Genomic DNA, 21,875 nt, shown 5'->3' on the forward strand with positions numbered 1-21,875 from the left:
AATTTGTGCCAATTTATCTGAAGTTATTTTATTAGAAAACTGTTTCTATTCCTTTCAATTGATTTGGTTTGGAGACTCTTGACAAAAGTGGAGTGGTGATGCCACTGAAGCTGGATTACCTTGCAGATTACAGGTGAGAACAAATGACATTTATATAGTGCTTTAAAAGTTTTGCAAAATACTTTATATGCATAATCATAATAGTGGAAACTGATAATTATGTAGCACTTTAAAGTACACACATACAAATATAAAGGGTGTGCCAAAAATCTTAGTGCAGTTTTAAATTTTAATAGCTTAAGGCTTTTGGGATACTCTTTATGTTCTCTTATTTGAATCTCACAAGATACTATAGGTATAATTATCCCTTTTTATAGATGATGAAACTGAGAAGTGGAGTAGTTAAGTGATCTGGCCCAGGTCACACAGCCAGTAAGTGTCAGATGGAATGTGTACCCAGACATTCCTGTGTTATATGGGAGATTCCTTCCATGGAGTGGAAAGATAGACTAGATGGTCTCTAGTACTTTCCAGCTCTAAAATCACATGATTCCATGAGGACTAGATTCCTGTAGTTTACCAAATGAATTTATTGAGATTTCAGTAATCACACTAGTTGGGATGGGGAGATTTTTCTAAGATCATTTCAGTTTTTACAGAAAACTATGAGGAGAACTGAGGATGGGTGGGAGGAAATTCCCCTTTACAAGTATGAAGAAGCCATATGGCTTCTTGGTGCTGTATGAGGTCAGGGCCATGCTATGGGTGTAGTACAGTCTCACAAAAGCTTAGGTATGGCAGTCAAACATTTATTCTAAGCCTACAACTATCTAATTAAGGCTTTAAAATATTCCTAGCATATAGGGAAGAAACTCAATCCCAGGTCAGGTACTAGGAGGACTCAGGGATACAGTCCTGGTATTGGCTGGGTACCTAATGATTTTGGGGAAAATAGTATTTAACTATTTATAAAGCTATAGTACCATAGAGGGTGGTGGACCCTCCTGTGATATTTCCTTCAAAATCAACCAACTAATCACTCAATCAACAAGTGTTTATTAAGCACCCACTATGGCTTACATCTAGAGGCATCAGGTTTGTCTCTTTCTCCTATCGCCAGATCAAGGTGTGAAACTCCCTTATTGCCTGACTGGTGTGGTTTTTGCTAAGGCAGTAGCAGCAGTGGTCACTGAGCTCATACCACAATAAAGTGAGTTCATACACTCAAGCTGGCCCTTGGATTTGGCTTTTAAAACCAATGGGGACATATCAAGAAGCAGACACAGATGAGAAGCTCATCTATGTCCATCAAGTACATATGAAGACTCAGAGATGGGCACAGACACAGAAATACTGGGTACAGGTGAACTTGGAGAGAAACCTGAATAGGTATCTGTACAGTGAAACATGTGCACCTAGAGGCTGATGACAGACGAAAAGATGGAACTTCAATAAGACAAAGAGGAAAGGGATTTTGGTAGGCAGAAAAGAAGATGAAGATACTCAGCCCTACTGTGGCCTAGACAGGGCTTGGCAGGATGCTCCATTTGTGCAGGCCCAAAGAATTAGAAGAATTGGCATGTCAGGGAACTTCACCTATACTGAGGAGTAGCCTGGACCTCAAACGTACAATGTGTCATATGAACTATAAAGGTCTCGAGGGAATGCAGGATCCAAAAAGGAAAAGCAGGTAATTTAGTGGTGCTGGGAAGGGAGGGAGAGGGAGCAGGAGAAAATGGTAAAAGCTTTAAACCAAGCAGAGATGAGGAGTCTGCTTCTGATAAGTAGAAAGAGGTGCTGTGGTCCTGAGAGGGTCCAGGGAATGAAGATGTCCATCAATGAGGCTCATGGCCACTAGTAAGACTGGTCCCAACTTAGAATCATGGGTGAAGAAAGTAATCTTCTCTGATGGGCAGAACTGACCTTATCATAGAACTAGTAAATCTGCTTCAAGCAAGCTCACTGAGAAACAGAATAAGGTACAAAATTATTTGGCTGCTTCCTTCCACGGTGCTTATCACTGCCACAGCACTAAGCAGTTCTTGTTGCTCAGAATGAAGCCCATTCCTTTGTACTTCTCTGATTCTTCTGTTTCCTGGGAGATGAAATTGTAAATAAGGAAGTAAAGAATTATAAATCAACAAGTATTTATTAAGCATCTCAAGCATATTGAGTATTTATTAAACCTGTACAAGTTTCTCTACTTGTACAGGGGATATCTATGCTGGGGATACAAAGACATAACCAAAAGCTTAATAACGTAACACTAAGCTTAACCAGCATTTATTAGGTGCCTACTACATTCCAGGCACTGTGCTTGGTGCTGTGGATACGAAGATAAAAATGAAGTATTTCCTGCTCAAGGGGCTTCCATCCTATTGGGAGAGAAATATGAGTAGAGAAAAGTAACTACAAAATAATATATACAAGGTGGCTACAAAGTAACTTTCGTAGGGAACTGGCATCTAGGGAGACCACGACAGGTCTCCTAGAGGTGACGCCAGAGCAGATGAGCTTTGGCAGATGAGAGGAGAGAGTGCCTTGTAGACCTATGCAAAGACATGAAGACAGCAGATAGAATGTTATGTATGGCAAGCATCAAGTACACTAGACTGGCTGAACAAAGCAGGTGTGAAGTAAGGTGCTGTGCAATAAGCCTAGAAAGGTAAGCAGCCAGGCGCCATATGGTGAAGGGCTTTAAAAGGCAAACACAGGAGTTTGCATTTTATTCTAGAGGCAAAAGGAAGCCAACGGAACTTTTTGAGCAAGGAAGTAGCACAGATAGATTTGTGCTTCAGGAATGTCTGTTTGGCAGATATGTAGAGCCTGGATTACAGAGGAGATATGCTGGAGGCAGAAACCAATGATGAGGGAATGTAATAGTTCAGGTGATGGGTGATGAGTGACAAGACTGGCTGTGATATGGGTTAGGGACAGAAGGAAATGGATTTGAGAGATTTTGTGAAGGTAGAATTGACAGGGTCCAGTGACTGGATATGAGGGGTAACAGAGAGAAGAGTCAAGGATAACTCTGGGGTTGTAATTAAAATGACACAAATGATAGCACTGTACTCCAAAGAAACAGGGAAGTTAGGAAGAAGGAGAGGTTTTGTGGGAAAGACAGCAAGTTCTGTTGCGGACATGTGAAGTCTGAGATACCTTTGGGAAGATCCACTTGAAAATACTCAATAGGGAGCTGGTGATACAGGATTGGGTCTAGGAAAGAAAGGAGATCTAAGAATTATCGACGGAGGTAATGGATAAATTCATGGGAGTTAATGAGATCACTGAGAAAAAGCATAAAGAGAGAAGAGGTTCTAGGATGCAGCCCAGGGGCCTACCTATGCAGATGGGATGGGACAAGGATGTCATGAAAATCTGGAGAGGGGAGTGTCTAGGAGGAAGTGAAGGTCAACAGTATAAAGTACTGCAGAGAGGTCAAGTAGGATGAAGACTGAGAAGTGGTCAATGACTGGTGACCAAATGGTCACTGGATTTACCAATGAATAAATTATTGGCAGGAAGACAGGTTATATGGGAGTTAAGAAGTGAAGGAAGTATGGAAATGGTGGCAATGAATATAGACAGCTTTTACTAGGAGTTTGGTTGTGAAAGGAGCAGAAAAATAGAATGACTGCTTGAGACGATGCTAGAATCAAGTGAAAGTTTTTTTTTTTTGAGAATGAGGGAGATCTAGGTCTGTTTTTAAGCATTAAGGGAGGAGTCTGTGGATAAGGAAACATCAAAAATTAGAGACAGAGGTGGTATGATCAAAGGAGCAATATCCTGGAGGATAAGGGAGGAGATGGGATCAAAGGAACAAGACAGAGATTGGTATTAGCAAAGAAGAGTATGTCTTCCTTCAAAGCTGGAGCTAAAGAGAAGAGAGTAGGGATCGATGATGTTGAGCTAATTTGGCATAAAGAATTGAGGAAAAGAGAGAGTGCCTCAGAAAGAGGTCAGGGTGCAGAGGAAGGCTGTGAGCCAAGTACTAAGCTCCTTGAGAAAGGTGGGAGAATAACCTGTGGGGCCAGGGAAGAACAGCTGCTAGGATCTGGACAGCATATGTTTTATACTCTTGTCTTAGGATAGAGCTCAAACTCAGGAAGGTTTTTGTTTGAAAGGTAGCAGAATTTAGGTTTTGTTTTGAAAATTCCCAGTAAGTGGCAGATCTAAATAGATTTATGGATATTCTGAGTAAGGATTGATATAGCATCTACTCTTATCTCATTAAATCCTCACAACAACTCTGGGAGGTAGGCATTATTACCATTCTACAGCTAAGACATTCACTTCCAACTCTGCCCCAGAAATGAATGACTGAGTAACTACACAACCAGGCTCTGTCCCTGTACTTTATCCCTCAAGAAAACAGTTTTTCTGCTTGTCATGGAGTGATCAGGCCCTCTTACTATATTACCTCAGTCTCATTGCAGCAAAATATATCTGAGACGGTATAGAACTGGGCATCGAGGTCGGCTGTGGCAGGAGCAGGATTAAACAGGGTCTTCACTGCAACAGAATAAAAGAGTTGTATAGTGGCTGGCATTTGGATACTATGCATTTTTAAACATGCCTCAGGGGAGACCCTGAAATGGCATCTTTTTGGTCCTCTTAATTTTTCCACCATTTAAGATACCTCAGGGAACACCTGGAGAAGCAAGCAGTGAGTAAAGAGAATCAGCATGGTTTCATCAAGAACTGGTCATGCCAGACTCACCTCATTTCCTTTTTTGAACAGGGTCAGTAGACTGGTGAGAATAGGGGGTTACTGTAGAAATATTTAAAGGCAATCAACCCTTAGACACAGAGCTTACCTAAATTTCAACAAAGCATTTGGAAATTGAATTCAACCAATATTCATTAAGCTTCTTTGAGGTGCCAGACACTGTGCTAGGTTCTGGGGATACAAAGCCCGAAATAAAACATTTCCAGGCCTGTAGGAGCTTACAGGAAGGCATTCTAACTGACGAGACACAATATGTTCGTGGAAAAATATAATCTAAGTTAACGTGAGGAGGAAAGCAAAGGAACACTTCATGGAGAAGATATCACTTAAATTGATCCTTGAGCATAGTTAAGGAACATGACAGGAAGAAGTGCAATTCAGGCCTGGAAGATGGTTTATGTACATCTAAGAAAGTGGAAGATTGGGTAAAAAGCTCAGTGGCCAGCTCACAGTCCAGTCTGGTGAAAACAAAGTATGTGAAGGAAAGTAATGTGAAATAAAGTTGGATAAAACTGATCATGCTATGGAGGATGGTGGTCTATTAGGTAGTCTCAGAACCAGTTGAATGACTGTGCTCAATGAACAGTTGCTCGATGTCACTCTGGATGGAGGTCTCTGGCGAGTGCTCCAGGGATTGATCTCTCCATGGCCTTGTGCTTTTTAACCGTTTTTTTTTCCCAATGACTTGGATGAAGGCATAGACAAGATACTTGGTGTTAAAACAAAGCTAGGAGGACTAGCTAACACAATGAATGGTAGAATCAGAATCCAAAATAAATCTCAATAGATTGGAATGGTGGGCCAAACCAAATAAGATGTGATAAATATATGGCCCTAAACTTGGGTTCAAGGTATCAACTTCGCCAATACAAGATGGAGGAAATGTTCTTAGACATCAGTTCATCTGGCAAAGTTCTGGGGGTCTTAGTGGACTGCCAGTATGATAAGCTGACTGTGATATAGCAGCCAAAAAATGTTAATATCATCTTAAGCTATTAAAAGAGGCATAACATCCATAGTGAGAAAGGTATTAGTTCCCTTTTGTGTGCTGTCTTCCCTCATTAGAATGAAAGCTTTTTGAGGGCAGGGACTGTCCTGCTTGCTTATATTTATATTCTCAGCACTTAGCACAGGACCTGTAGTAAAGTAAGCACTCTACGATATCTGTCTATTGAATTTGAAGGAGAGGAGGTAAAGTACTAATCTAGAGCCCACTTGGGGAAACAAAAATGCCCTACATGAAGTTCCCAAATCTAAAAATAGTCCCAAATACACAAAGATAAACTGCATGAAAAAAAAACCCTACTTTAAAAAATTCTGAAATTTTGAAAATAAACCTTCTGTTGCAGAAAAGGTTTGGAACTTTTACAGACCCGAATGAGAACGACTCTCTAGCTTCTGAAGGTGTTTATCAAATGGTGACTATGCCGTTACCATACACGTTTATGTGACAAGATTCACTTCCAGATTCTCTAAGCTAAAATAACATCACCAGAAACTGTTTATGTTGGGCTGCTTCAGTGGTGATTCAAGTCAGTCCTGGCATTAGGCCTGGGAACTGGGCTGAGGGTTTGTATTGGGGGACATCTGACATGCTAGTTTTTAGAGCTCTGTGACTGGTACTGAGCCAGATGGCTCGGTTTTCACCATATTTGTAAAGTTCCCTAACATTTGCTAAAACTAAAAGACAAATGTAAAGCCAAGTAGATATAAGAAGGCACAGTAGTTTGCTGTGAAAAATTGTTAAAGAGATCAAAATCAAAATAAAGTTGCCTCTTAAAAATGCTAATTTTAAGCTACCATGAGAGAGAAAGAGAGATGTTTTCATAGAAAGAATGACAAATGTGCAAAATTACCTCCGCTCTTGCGGGCCATTGTCAGGGCTTCCAGAGAAGTAGCTGGAGATATTTCTAGCTGGCAGATAATTACTCTGGCTCTGCTAATGATATCAGCTGCCTTCCTCAGGTCATCAGAATTCAACAGCAAGTTTGCTCCGGCCACGATGACGATAATATTCTGTCCTAGAAAGATATTTCTGGGTACTTATTTAAGTTACAAAAACAAGCATCACAGAATGTCTGAGTTAGAAGGGACTTCAGAGGACATCCAGTGTAATCCATCCCAGAATAAGAATCCATCCTACAACACACTGACAAGCTTTTGTTCCAAGACCTCCAAATGGGAGGAAAACTTCCTAAGGCAGTCCCTTTCACTTTTGGATAGTTCCAATCATTGTGAAGTTTTTCTTCACATTGAGCCTAAATTTGATTTTTTTTCACAACTTCTACCCATTGATCCTAGTTCTGACTGCCAATCAGGACAATCAAGGCCAAACAGAACAAATCTAATCTGCTTCTCATATGGCAGGCAGCCCTTTAAATATTTGAGGTCATGTGTTATGTTCTTCTTAAGTCTTCTCTTTTCTAGGCTAAACATACTCTGTTCCTTTAACCAAGCTTTGTTCGACATAAACTCAAGGCTGGTCACCATCCTGTCTGTCCCCCTTTGGACACTCTCTACCTTATTAATGTTGTTTTTTAAATGTGGTACCATTACTTCACTTGTGGTCTGACCAGGGCAGAGGGTAGTGGGATTACCACCTCCATATTTCTGGAAGCTGCGCCTCTCTTAATGTAGCCTAAAACTGCATCACCTTTTCTGGATGCCAGCTCTCATGGCTGCCGTATGTTAAACCTACTAAAGCCCCTAGACCTTTTCCAGATGAACTACAATCTAGTCAGACTTCTTCATCTTAGATTTGTAAAGCTGTTTGTTTGTTTTTAACTGAAGTGTAAGACTTTACATTTAGGTCTATTAAATTTTATTTTTATAGAATCAGGACCACAGAATTTTCCATCTTATTTGATTTTGCCCAGTGTTCTAGCCTGTCATAATATTTTTTTAAATCTTTACTGTCTTCTGGTGTTAGCTATCCCTTTGAGCTTGGCATTATTTACACATTTGATAGGTCACTGATAAAAAATGTTATCTAGCACAGGACTTAGCATAGATCACTAGAACAGTCAATAAGACTCCACCTTCTAAATGACCTTATCTTGTAATCTTATAACATCTATGAGCAAATAATTTTTGGATGCTAAATGATATAGAAAGTGAAGCAGTTGGATTGGATAAGCTCTCTGGTCCTTTCCAACTCTAAATCTATAATCCTATTCAATTTATTACTTCTCTTTCCATGAAGGGTAACTTTGGTAACTACAATTTTTTTTCCTCTTTGCATATCATATTTTGATCACTTTCAATCTTGATAAAATAGTAAGTTACTTATCAATGTTATTTAGCAATACTCAATAATATTAGGCCCACATACCAATGAATGCATTATGATTTTGTTGTTATGGAAACTCTATCCACCAGAATAGATCAGAATCTGAATGTAAGTTAGCAGATAAATCTTAGAGGCTTAGAGAGAGTAAGTGACTTCCCCATAGAAATACAGTGTGTTGAATGTCAGAGACAGGATTTGAATTCAGGTCTTCCTGACTCATAAGTTTAGCACTCTGTCCACTATGCCATGGTATTTAGAAATTACAGAATAATAATAATAATGATAACTTATATTCACATGGCACTATATCATTATTCAGCAAGTTGTATGGAAGGATATGAACCAGAATTACACAGGATGGATGAGAAGGGATGGATAGGCTTCAATCTGAAATGGCAGAAGGAGGACCCACATCAATAAAGTACTGAAATAAATACCTGAGTATAAAATACCCAAGCTTCAGAACAATCTTGTGAGGCAAGCAAGGCAAGTATTGCTATCCCCTTTTTACAGATGAGATAACTGAAGTGCACTGTGATCTAGTTGAAAAACTGTGGGTCTGGAGTCAAGTTACCTTGGCTCGGTTAGAGCTTTGACACTTGCTAGCTGTGTGACCATGGACAACCTGCCTGGGCCTCAGTTTCCTCATCTGTAAAATGGAAACGACAATGCTTGAAGTGTGTATGTCACAGAGAACTTTATCTATTATGTGCCATCTGTAAGTCTCCATGCTAAGTGATAAGAAAACAGAAATGAAAAATGACACAATTCCTGCCTTTAAGGAACTTGTAATCTAATAAGGGTAATATGACATGAACACCGATAACCATAACACAAGGCAGAAGTTAAGAAGTATAAAGGAAAAGTCTAAACAGAAGGCCATAAAAATATCTGAGAAGGGAGTTTACATGTAGCTGGGGTGATCAGGGAAGGCTTCATGCAGGAGATGATACCTGAGTTTGGCCTTCAAAAAATGGAGGCATTTCAGAAAGCAGAGGTAGGGATGGGGAAATGTGGGGCAGGATAAGCAAAAGCACAAAGGAGAGACGGGAGGACAAACACAGGGCACAGTGAATGGACTAGTAAGAAGGAGGGAGGTATGAGATAAAACTAGAAAAGTAGGCTAGAGTCTAATTGTGGTGGGGATTATACTTAATTCAGTGAGCAGTGGAGAGCAGCTGAAAGTAAGTATGCTTATGGGGAATGTCATTTTGAAAAGATATATAAAATACATCTTTCTTTTCTTTCCTTTCCTTTTTTATTTTTGGCAGGGGATAAACAGAGTGATGATGGTGGGCAAAGAGGTGGAATTTGTTGTAAGGGCCTTGGAAACCCAAGCGCAGACTTCACTTTTGTTGGTAAAAATAGGAGCAAAATTTGCATGACACATATCGTCAATTACCTATGTGCAGTCAGTTTGTACGTACAAACAAATGAGGCATCAAACGTGGCAGAGTTTTGTATTACAAAAAGTCTATAATTTGAAATACATTTAAAAATATTTAACAGATGTGAAGCTGTGTCTGATACTGAAAGAATCCAGTGCCAATGATAATACTTAATAATATTACAACCCCAGAATTATCCCTGTATATATCATCTTAGGGGAGGGAGAAATGGGACATTGCAACCTGTCCCATTAAGCAAGCTTGGATCCACTGTCATATGACACAAGAGCCTGCACCAAGATGCTCCTGGCCATGTTGTTTCTCTGGAGAGATGAATGCTGTAAATCATAGAGGCTGTTCTTATGGCAGGCTGATTTGTTGCTAAAAGATGTGGCCTAAAAATAACTTTGAACAAACTCTAACCAGTCACCTGACAAAGGCATGGTGCTGGTTGGAAGAGAAGATGAAGGATATATCAGCATAAACCCTTCCTTACTATCAGAAAAATAAATCGAAGCATATGTCCTCTGGGGTCATAGCAATGCAAAAGACAGCATTATTATCTTACAGCAAGGATAATCTCTGAGGTCCCTTTCACTCTTCCCATTCTATGACTCTAGGAAAAAAATAAGGAAAGTGTATACACAAACACATAGACACAGCACTGAGACTTTTGGAATACCTTGTGCACATATACATCTTCCTTATTTCTTGACATATTTATATTTATGTTCGTGTCAAAGTATACGTATATGTATACATACACATGTACCTACACATACTTCTAGTTCTTATATATGTATATATAAGAATACCACATTTAGAGTCAGAAGACAAAGGTTCAAATTCTAGTTCTGTCATTTGTTACCTTGGGCAGATCACTTAATCCCTTTGGGCTTCAGTTTCTTCTGTGAAATTTAACCTGTAATATAAGAGGGTTGGACCAGATCCTTTTGAAGGTCCCAAGTTCTCTAAATCTATGGTCCTCTGAATTTGAAGCTATCACTAACGTACAAAAAGAGGTATTAGACAAAGAAGAATTAGCTGTTGTTGGTAGCCATAATTATTCAAAATGAAGTTTAAGGTGGATAATGATATATTCAGACTTTTAAATATTGGAATATAATGGAAACCAATCTGCCTACTGTCACAATATGGAGAACTCCTAATCAATTCTATAATTCTTGGCTTACCAAATTCAAGCAAAAACTGAAATCAGGAGCAAGAATCTAATTGGAGGAAATATGACGAGCTTAATTTTTCACAAATGTAAGCTTTTGTAAGATTCTGATATAAACAGAGAAATTTATAATTTGGTCACTTTCAAATATAGGACCCAAATGAACACAAAAGACAAGTTAAAAGCAAATAGTTCCTGCTTGGCACCCAGGGGATGTTCAAAAACTATGATGTGTCAAATTGTTTTCCCTGCATGTACTTTCATTCACCACATTCAGTAAAATTAGTAATACTGAACTGCTTTTATAGATAAATATGAATCCAGGCTTACATGAAAAGTACAACTGGATAATAAGGAATAAAAAGTTCATCTATGAGGATTCAGTGCAGCTAGGTGGTGCAGGGATATAGTACTGGGCCTGTAGCCAGGAAGACTTGAATTCAAATCCAGCCTCAAATACTTCCTAGATGTGTGACCTCAGGCAAGTCACTTAACCCTGCTTGCCTCAGTTTCTTCATTTGTACAATGAGCTGGAGAAAGAAATGGCAAACCACTCTGGTATCTTTGCCAAGAAAACCCCAAATGGGGTCACAAAGAGTGACTGAAATGACTGAACAACCACAAAATGATGATTCCAAAACTCTATAAATAGCAGCTGACATTATACCTGAATGAATAACTCAGGAGAAAATCAGTGGAAACAGTTGATTTGATAAAATTGTATTTTGGGACTTTTCAAGGAATATCAGTGGCAGGATGAGAATTATGTAGTTGGTTGGGGCAAAGGTGATGCTTCTTTTATAGTTTTGAAAGTAAAATATTCTTTTATAAAATGGTTATTTAACATAAGAAATAACTACCTTCATTATTGACAATTATTGAAGCAGCTCCTGTAGAAGCATCTTTGGTCTGATACATAAATTCTGAAAGAAAAGAAATACAAAATAGTAGGTAGAATACAACATGCATAATATACTTTGACAAAGTAACAAAAAAGATATGAACAAATAATTCAATTCAACCAACATTTATTAATCACCTATTCTGTACCAGGCAATGATTGTGTTAGGTACTTGGGCTATATGTACAAAACAAAACAGTTCCTTTCTCAAGGAGCTTACATTCAATTGAAAAGTACTAATTTGTTACTACAAAGTAAAAAACAGGAAGCAAAGGAGTTTACATTTTGATGAATTATTTCATAGCAGTGGCCACAAATTCCATAGCCTTTATAGATAATGCAATGGCATTTTCCTTTTTAAAAAAAGTTTGTTTAAAAATTTAACACGGCAAATCAATACAAATATATGTACATGATGACAATTTACATCTAAATTAATTTCAATGAATAAAAATCACAAGACTATTTCAGTCATTGCATTCCCTTTGAGTCCCCTTTAAAAATCTTTGTCTATGCATTCTCATTTTCTTTTCTTCATATGACCACATTTAGTGAGTATACAGATATACTCCTTTCTTTTAGTTCTGCTTTTTTTTATACTTTGAATTATTTCATACAGGTTTTTCTAGATTCTTTGTATTCGTTGTATTTCATCAAAGTACTATAATTTATCTAACCACTGTCCTACTGTTGGCCATTTAAGTTGTTTCCAACTTTTCCTAACTGTGTATTAATTATGCTGCTATGGAAATTTTTGCACAAATAGCTTTTTGTTTTTTATAGCACTTTCAGGGTTTATTCTCCAAAATGATACTATTAGGTTAAAGGTTATGATCATTTTTTTTTGGCAGATTTTACTTAACTTCAACATTACTCTCTAAAAAGATTCTGCAGGTTTGCAATTCTTCCAGCAATGAATGAACCTATCTTTTTTTTTTTCCCCACAGCAATGCTGACTCTGAATTTTGTTACATTTTATTATTTTTGCAAATTTGGTGGATGTGAGTTGATATCTTGGAGTTGTTTTAATTTGCACCTCATTTGTTACTAGTGAAACTAAGCATTTTTCGAGCAGTTACTAATATTTTGTATTTTTTCTTTTGAAAATTATAAGTTTATATCTTTTGGCCATTTATCTCTTGTGGTCTAGGAGTAACTACTGTGACTAGCTTAACAATCCCTCATATATTTCAGATGTTATTTTAAAAGTCATTTTCTATAAAAATTTCCTAACCTTCCTGTTTCTCATATTCCTTTTAATTCCTTCCAGTTAGTTATATTCCTTTCTGTGGCAGAGAAAAATTTTAATTTTAATGCATGAAAGTACACCTATATATCCTCAATAATTCTTTAATCTGCTGAATTTAAAAAAAATTAATCAGCACAATTCAGATATTTTATTCACTTTTCTTTCATTTTTCATGTTTAAATTTCTCATCCACTTGGAAATTAATGGAATATATAAAAAAAGATCTGAGTCTAAATACTTTCCCACTACATTGACAGCCAATTTTCCAAACAACTTTATTAAAAAATGAATTCTTTTTTGAGTTCTTCAAGTACTAATTTTTATACTAATTTGTAAACTAGTACAAATTTTTTGATGTCTGGTATGTTTATTTTATTAGATCGAACTATTTCTCTGTTTATTTGTCCAGCTTCGGATTGTTTTGAGGATAACTGCTTTGTAATATATGTTAAAATCTGGGCATGTAAAATCCCCTCTTCCCCCATCAGCTTGTCTTTTCTAAATCACTTCCTCTTTTTTTTCTTTTGTTTACTGAAAAGACTTGAAATAAGAGGCAGGTAAGATGTCAAAACCAAAAAGCATACTTGTTTCCTTTTGTAGGCCTTCCACAAAAAAATCATGGTAGGTGAAGCTGTGAGAAGGTGAAGCATGGGTGGTGGCATAATGTTACATAATGTCACAGTAATGATAGTTGTACTACTAACTAAATGTGTGACTTTGGATGAGTTGCTCCACCTCTATACGCTTGTTTTCTTTTCTGTAAAATGAGCGAAATGTACTAGATATGTCTTGTATAATACACACACATACACATACACGTACATGCACACACTTGGATATGTATGTACATATATACATGTGTGTATGAATAGGTGTGTGTGTAGTGTGTGTGTGTGTGTGTGTGTATACATGTACGTTATGTTTTCTGGTCTAGGCCTGGGTGTTCATTGGTCCAGGAACGCTCAATGAGGAAACTGACATCAACATTATAGATAGCCATCAAACTAGGAATATACAATTTTTTTTGGAAATTGTCCTGAAATTTATACTCTTAGAGAGATGCCTGGGGCCTTAAGAAGTTAATTTTGCCAAGGGTTGGAGTATGTGTCAGAGGCTGAGCTTAAACCCAGGACTTCCTGATTCCCACGCTGTTTTTGATCCTGTCTCTTAATTAATGCATAGCAGGTATCTGATAAATGTTTATTGAATGGAACTTCTCTACATTAAGGTCTTTTCCAGTTCTACCTTTTCTGAATTTATCCACTTATATCCTAAATGCTTTAAGTTTGTACATTATTGTTTTCTCTGCCACCTCAGTTTGAAGCAAGGCTACCTGATAAACAGTAATAACCTGCTTTTGCTTAACCTCTGCTGGAAGAAATGATCATTAAAGAATTAAATTACACAAACTAGGCTAGGGAAAATACTGATGGAGAAAAAAATCTTTGGCCAATAGAGGATAATACAATAATAAATCTTTTTATAGCCAACTGTTTTCCCCTCCCAAAACAAGAAGAAAAAGATTTTTTTAAGCTCTAAAAGATGAAATTTTACCTGTAGAAATAGCATTCTGTTTTAAGTTTTCTATATAATCACTGCCAAAAGAATCTTTGCCAACCTGTACCAAAGAAATGATGAATATTAGAGCTTTTACATTTAGCAAAATGCTATGGTGTAGTTTTTAGAAAAATTAACATTTAAAAAGGGCATATCTGTACTATACTTTATAAACATGAACTAATTAATCCTCTTAATGTAAGATGTTAGACTTGATATTTTAGCCCAGAGAATTACAACTATGAATTAATGTTCTAGTTACTTCCTACCTAAAATGAAAAACACTTCCTGACTATTTGAAGTGCTGACACGTGAAAGATGGATTAGACTTAATCGGCTTGGTCCAAAAGGATAAAGCTGGATGGAAGTTACAGGGAAGCAAATTTTGGTCTAATACAATGGAAAACTTCCAATAAGAACAGTCCAGTAATGGAATAGGTTGTAGTGAGGTTCATCACTACTTAGCATCCATGGTGCTAAGAGGCACGATGGATCACTTAGCCAGAATATTGTGAAGGAAACTGACTAAATGAAAGTTTTTGAAAGACTGGACACCTGAGCTAAACCTCTGAAAGAAGAGAAAGACTTTGAAATGAGGAGATAAGGGGGAGGGGGGATTCAGTCAGACAATAAGCATTTATTAAATGCTTACTATTTATTAGTCATCCCTGAACTCTGGGGATTCGAAGAAAGGAAAAAAAATTGTCTCTGTCCTTAGCAAATATACATCTGAATGGGGGAGACAACAGGTAAATAATGAAGTATTTGTAAGATGTATTACAGAATAGATGAAGGTAATTTGAAAGGGAAGGAATTAGCATCTGGAGGGATCAGGAAAGGCCTCCAGTGGAAGGTAGGATTTGAGGAAAGCAGGGAAACTAAAAGGCAGAGGGGGCAGGGCATTCTAGGTATGTGACAGAACAAGCAAACAAAGATGGCATCCTTTTTGAGGAGCTGCAAGGAAGCAGGTGCAGCTGGATTGTAGGGTCCGTGGGGAAGAGAAAGGAGTAAGAAGGCTGGAAAGGCAGGAAGGGGCTGGGTTTATGAAGAGCTTTTAGAATGCCAGACAGCATTAGATTTGATTCTGGAGGTAACAGTGACTCACTCGTGCTCATGGAGCAGGCGAGGTGATATGATTAGAACTATGCTTTAGAAAAATCACCTTGGCAGCTGAGTGTATGACAGAGTAGAGTGGCGAGAAACTCGAGACAGGAAGAATAGTTAGAAGGCTACTGAAACAGTCCAGGGGAGAGGTAATGAGGTTCTGAACTAGGGCTGTGAATGTATGAGTAGAGAAGGAGACACACATGAGAGATGCTGTGAAGGTGCCAAACTGGTAAGCCTCGGCAGCGTACTGGATATATGAGATGAGTGATAGAGAGGTATCTAAGAAGATACAAAGGATGCAAGCCTGGGTGACTGGCAAGATGGTGGTATTCTCACCAGTTATAGGGAAACTGGGAAGAATTTTGGGGGAAATATAATTCTCTTTCGGAAATACTGAGTTCGGGTTATCTATAGGACATTCAGTTTTAGATAAAAAAGAGGCAGCTGTAGATGCATGATTATAGGTCAGCAGAGGGACTAGGGATGGATAAATAGATCTCAAAATGATTTGAAAAGAGATGAAAATTGAACCCATAGGAGATGATGAGATCATCAAATGGGATAGTGTGGAGAAAAAAAGAAAAGAGGGGCCAAGACAAAACCTAAAGGGATACCCAAGATCAGTGGGCGTAACATGGATGAAGAACCAGCAAAGTAGACTGAGAAGCAGCAGCTGGATAGGAAAGCCAAGAGAGAAAAAAGCATCAAACCTAGAGGATAGAGAGTATATAGAAGAATGTGACTGACAGTGTCAAATAGAACGCAAGGAGACTCAAGATTAAGAAAAGGCCACGGGGGGGGGGGGGGGGGGGGGGCAGCTAGGTGGCACAGTGAATAGAACAACGGCCCTGGAGTCAGGAGGACCTGAGTTCAAATCTGCCCTCAGACACTTGACACATGTACTAGCTGTGTGACCTTGGGCAAGTCACTTAACCCCAATTGCCCTGCCTTCCCCACTCCAAAGACAAACAAAAAAAACCCCAAAAAAACAAAACAAAAAAAAAAAAAGAAAAGGCCACTAGATTTGCCGGTCAAGAGATCATTGATAAGATTGAAGAAGACAGTTACAGCTGAATGATGAGGTTGAAAAACAGTTTGTAAGGGTTTTAGATGAGAGTACAAGGTCAGGAAGTAGAGGAACCTATATGGTTTTCTTAAGGAGTTTAATTATGAAGAATAGAAGAGACATAGATCACCTAGTGGGGATATTTAGGTTGAATTTATTTTATTTTTTAAAGCATGGGAGAGACAAGTGCATGCTTCTGGGATCAGAGAAGGAACAATTAGAGAGGGATTAAAGACAAAAGAAAGAGTGTTATGACAGTGGGAGCAATCTGCTGCAGAAGGGAGGAAACAATGGGTTCAAGGATGCATATAGAGGCATGGCAAGGAGAAGGGCCAGCTTTAGAAAATTTTTTTACTTTAATTTTCAATTAATAGGCACTTAATTTCACTCCCTTCTATCCCTCTACCCCAATTAAAAAAAAACAACACCAAAACAAAACCCCTGTAACAAAAATGCATAGTCAAGGAATGCAAATTCCCACATTGTTTGAGCACAAGTACATCTCATTCAGCATCTTAAGTCTATCCCCTATCTGAAAGGAGGTAAATAGCATAGATCGTCATCAAGACTCTGCAATCATGGTCACTGCATTGATCAGAAAGCTTAAATCTTGGTTTCTCTCTACAATGTTATTGTATTAATTGTTCCATAACCCTTTCAAACAAGGATTTGGTCATCAATTCTTTCCCTAACTTCTTCTGTTTCTCTAATTTGTTTATGATGTGAGAAGGATTACTTCTTTGTTGAGACCAAAGTGAAGGAACAGACAGTAGAGGAAGGTGTCTCAGTGATCTGAAATGAGGACAACGGAAGAAAAGAGAGGTCTTGCCAAACGGCCTGTTTTTTTTTTTTCAGTGAAGTGTAAGACTGAGAGGAGTAGAGGGAGTGCTCAAAGAGAGAAAGTCTGTAATAAACACTATGGAGAGAGCCTCCACAACCCAAGGAGAGAAAGGACACTTGGAGGCTCAGAGAGAACATTTGGAATAGACACTATGGAAAAAAGGCATAAAAAATAAGTTAGGAAGTAAGTGAATGTTTTTGCCTTGCAGCAGGTTAGGGCCCAATAGAGATTAGATCACCTATGTCTGCAGTGTGCCCAGTCAGCACAACTTTGTGATTTCCTTTAGCTCTTTTCAGCTGTGCTAATAAAAGGAAGTAGATGGTGGGAGTAGTTCAGGGTTGAAGCTTGGCAACGTATGACTGGCAATAGGATGAAGGAGCAAGGAAATATAGGGTGTAGGATAGTGTAGAGTTGACTTGATTCACCAGAGTCGAGATAGGAAAGAGAAGATAATCTAGCCAGTGCAGGGATAATAACGGGAAAGAAATGAGGGGTAGAGGAAATACAGATCATGTTTTGGATGAAGAACTGTGTTAGAGGTCGTTAAGGCATATGGAAAGATAGAGTGCTAAAAGAGTATGATCAGATGAATGATTTTCAAAGTTCATGAATATGGAAGTACAGGATTTATGGGTGATGTCAAAGTCAAGGGTATGGCCAGCTCTCTATGTAGGTGAGGTGGAACAGAGGAGTAGGCCATAGAAATTGAACAGATTGAGGAACTAGAATGTTAGGGTATTTGAGAGGATATGAATATGGATGCTGAAGTCCCATAGTATGAGAACAAGAGATGGGAAGGAGAGAAAGACTGTGAGCCAGGCACTGAACTCATTGAGGAAAGAAGGAGAGTGTCCTGGTGATATATAGATATTAACTGCCAAGACCTTGATTGGGTGATTAATTTGAAGAGGGAACATCAGAGGAAGAGAGGTTGCTTATAGAATGAGATTAAAGGAAAGCCTATTACTGTCTTATTTTTTTAAATTTATTTTTTTTTAATTATAGGAAATGGGGCACAGAAATCTAAGGCCTATTACTGTCAATGTGAACAGTGAATATTCCAGCTCCCTCATCATAGCCAGTGAGTAATGGGTTACAAGAGAAAATGCAGCCAGTGCTATAAAGGGAGGGTAGTGAGGGAAGTGTGTTGTTGGGAGAGAGCCATGTCTCAGGGAGCGCCAGAAGATGTAAGAAAGAAAGAAGTTTAAGATGAAAGAAATTTGTTAATTATGGAGTAGGCACCACAGAGGGCACAGTGGAAGGGGCAGGTGATGTAGCACACTGGGGGCATAGGGTGAAGGTAGGTAGGAGTGAGGCAGTCAACCTGAAGTTATGAAATGGGGTTTGTACACTGACAGCAGGGGGTTCAAGGTCACTGGAATGGGCTAAGTTTAAGGGAGCAGGGGTATGCTAGCCAATGAGAATATTAGTGATTCAAGTGAACTCCAGGAACGGGGAGTAACCTGTGCAAATGCATAGAGGTTCTTGGGAGAGTGGTTAGGGATTGTGGGTGTGGAGTGTAGCACATGCCGTCAGAAGCAATCACTATGTCAGTTGGTTTTGATTAACTTCGGTTCCATGGGGATGGACACATACTTTGGCCACTTGCTAAAGGGCATGAATCACCAGAGGCTCGTTGTTAGTCTTTTAGCCCTCATGGGGGTAGGGGAAGGGGTGTGTGCTGCTGAGAGTCTCTGAATGAATAAGTCCTTTCGTAAGAGATTAAAACATATTTCTAAAAGACAGGCTTCATTCAGGCATTCGGCTTATTAATTTGGGGGTGGGGGATGGAATAGTGGCACATCTGGAAATAAGTGTGATGTCAATAAGTCAGTCAACATGCACTTAATAAGCCCTTATTATTACCAGGCACTTCCTGGAACTTCCTCTACACCTGGAGCCTTCTTGTCCTGGAATATTTTATTATCCCTGCGGTCTGTTCTCCCTGTAATTTCTCTCTGCAAAGCCTACACCCCACTCCCCTCAACTCCTACTGCTGATTTCCTCCTGGAGCCCACATTTTGTGGAGAGGCTCAGTCCAATATAGACTTTAAAATTATGCCCACATTGTGCTTATATTTGTATCTCTTTCCTTCCCTGTTCCTATGCTAAGTGCTGGAGAGATAAAAAAGGGAAAAAGAACATTCCTTGCCTTCAAGGACCTTACATTCTAATAGAGGAGAGATATGTGTACATATAAATAACATGCAAAAACATAAATAAATAGGCATATATAAGATACATACTGATACATGGAAGATAATCCAGAGGGAAATCTTAATAGAAGCTTGGGGGAGGGGGGATTAGGAAGGGGCCTCTTGCAGAAAGTGCAATTTGATGTGAAAACAAAAGACATGAATAAAAGTAATTTTTACAAACAAAATTCCAAATGCATGGCAGCAGTAGACAGTATGTCCAGTTGGGGAATAGCTAAGTATTCTAGTAGGGCAGGTATGTAGCATGGGTCAAGGAGAGTAATGTGAAACAAAGACGGAAAGATAGGAAAAGACCAAAATCTTCCACTGGTTATGGCAAAAGTGATGCCAGAGACCAATGGTCCAGTGGGCTTCTAGATGATCTGGAAGTCTCCTTTGATATCTGCTTCTTCAGAGAACACAATCCTTCATCCCTTCTCTGACCTCATAGGAATTTCAAAGATTCTTATTTCCATTCATTTCATATTGTTAGGATCTCAATAATAACAGCTAATTCCAATAATAATAGCTAACATTCACTAGTGCTTCAAGATTTGCAAAGCACTTCAGATATAACATCTCATTTGGTACAATAAACTTGCAAAATAGATGAAGAAACTGATGCTTTGAGAAGTTAAGTGACTTGCCCAGGATCTGAGGCAGGATCTAAACCTAGGTCTTTCTGACCTATTGAATATAATATTGAAAGCTTAATACAAAGAGTTTTTGCTGCAGGGGAATCCTCATACAGTAGGAATACCTCTGCCAAAGAGGAGTTATCTATAGCAAGTTGGCCTAACTCCAATGCCAGGTAAGTACTGAATTATTCTATTTCTTACTTCTGTAAGTCATACCAAAAAAACTCTTCTTTCTTTTAAATTTCTTTCTAAGTCTTTCCTTTGGGAAAAATCAAGTGTTGCACAGTTGGGTATATATCCAGCATAGGATATGACAAATAACTAGAATTATATTGTTCATTTCTAAACAAGTGTGTAGATCCCAAGTTAAAATCACATTGTAATGCTCTCCTCCCTCTATCTAACATTTTTGTATTGATGAAATATGACTAAAATGAAGATCAAAGGTAAATATGAATCAAAAAGGTAAAAATTAGTAATGGTAGTTGGTGGTAGGTCTCACAGGGAGGTATTCCAAAAGGGAAATAAACAGTCTGAAGGTCATTAAGTCATTTGAATAATTATTGAATAACTACTGTATTCAAATGCTTGTGCTAAGTGTTGAGGAGAATACAAAGATTACTAACACATGGGTCATGTCCTCAAGAAACACATCATCTCATAGTTACAAGGGGGCAGTAGAGATGTGCATGCTGAGGTAAATTATATTTTAAAAGTTGAACATCACTGTAGCTCAGTCTGTTATTATTATTGAATGAACTGAGCCCTCTTATACTTTATATACAGAATTTGCCCCACGTGCTTAAGGGCTTTCTCTAGTTCTTTTAGCATTTCAGTGGTAGTAGCAGCAGTAGGCTTGCTATCTGATATCCTTTTCTCTCTCTCTAGGATCAAATCATCTCCTTTTGGAGAGTAGGTGGGTCTGAATCAACTTTCACAGTGTAGACTCTTAAAATAATGCAGTGTGGGTCCTGATTGAAAAATCTCCTTTTTTTAGAGAGAATGTAAGTGCAATAAATACTAAATCAAAATATTGTATTTTTTTCCAAGTCTTTCCAGTCATGACTCTCTCCAATATACATTATTATTTTTGGATTTAGGTTAAAGAGATAACTGAGTGAAGGGAAAAATCTCTTAGTGAATGAAGTATTAAGAAAACACTTATTATATGCAAAATACTGCTCTAAGCATAGGGATACAAACAGAAGATAGTCATTGCTCTCAAGGGCCTCTCATTCTAACGGGGGAGACAACAAACACGTAAGGAACTTTCAGCTAAAAGTCAGACAGAAGGTTCTCCAGGTACTTAGGATAAAGCAGCGCGGGCAGATGGTAATACTTCTTCTTATTACTACCACTGATAAAATATCAGTTTCTGAGGCTGAACCATTGACATCGCTAAGGACTTTGGTGATAAGAACTTTGTTTTCTTCAACAGATGTGGCTGTAGTCACTGTCAGGTTCCATCACAACCCAAGTTGCTTCCCAGGATGATGGCTATAGATGCTGTGTTGGAAGCATTGCCATTCCCAGTGTTTCGGGTTCAGGGTCCATCCAGGTCTGGAGGGTGGTGGTGCCCTGATCTGCCAGGTATATGCTGCCTCCTGTCTCTCCTCCAAAGGTACCTTGTTGCTTCAGCTAGGTTCATTTGCCTGCCCTGAGGCAGTCGATTGGGATAGCTGCTTCCCCAGATGAAGGCTGTGAGGCTGGGGCTGATAGCAGAACTAGTGGTCTA

General features: G+C 38.5%; 1 protein-coding gene across 5 annotated transcripts in view; it reads right to left on the reverse strand.

Annotated features, from left to right (window-relative positions):
• Positions 1–21,875, reverse strand: part of RBKS (ribokinase) — a 135,551-nt gene that overhangs the window by 46,035 nt on the left and 67,641 nt on the right. For all 5 annotated transcript variants that reach the window (XM_036749441.1, XM_036749442.1, XM_036749443.1 and 2 more), the window contains 4 exons: positions 14,291–14,354; positions 11,447–11,509; positions 6,586–6,750; positions 4,421–4,512 (listed from right to left, as the gene is read on the reverse strand). In XM_036749441.1, coding sequence (XP_036605336.1) covers positions 4,421–4,512; positions 6,586–6,750; positions 11,447–11,509; positions 14,291–14,354 — 384 coding nt within the window. The remainder of the gene's footprint in view (positions 1–4,420; positions 4,513–6,585; positions 6,751–11,446; positions 11,510–14,290; positions 14,355–21,875) is intronic.

The sequence above is a fragment of the Trichosurus vulpecula genome, chromosome 3, assembly GCF_011100635.1.
Source record: "Trichosurus vulpecula isolate mTriVul1 chromosome 3, mTriVul1.pri, whole genome shotgun sequence".
Taxonomy (NCBI): domain Eukaryota; kingdom Metazoa; phylum Chordata; class Mammalia; order Diprotodontia; family Phalangeridae; genus Trichosurus; species Trichosurus vulpecula.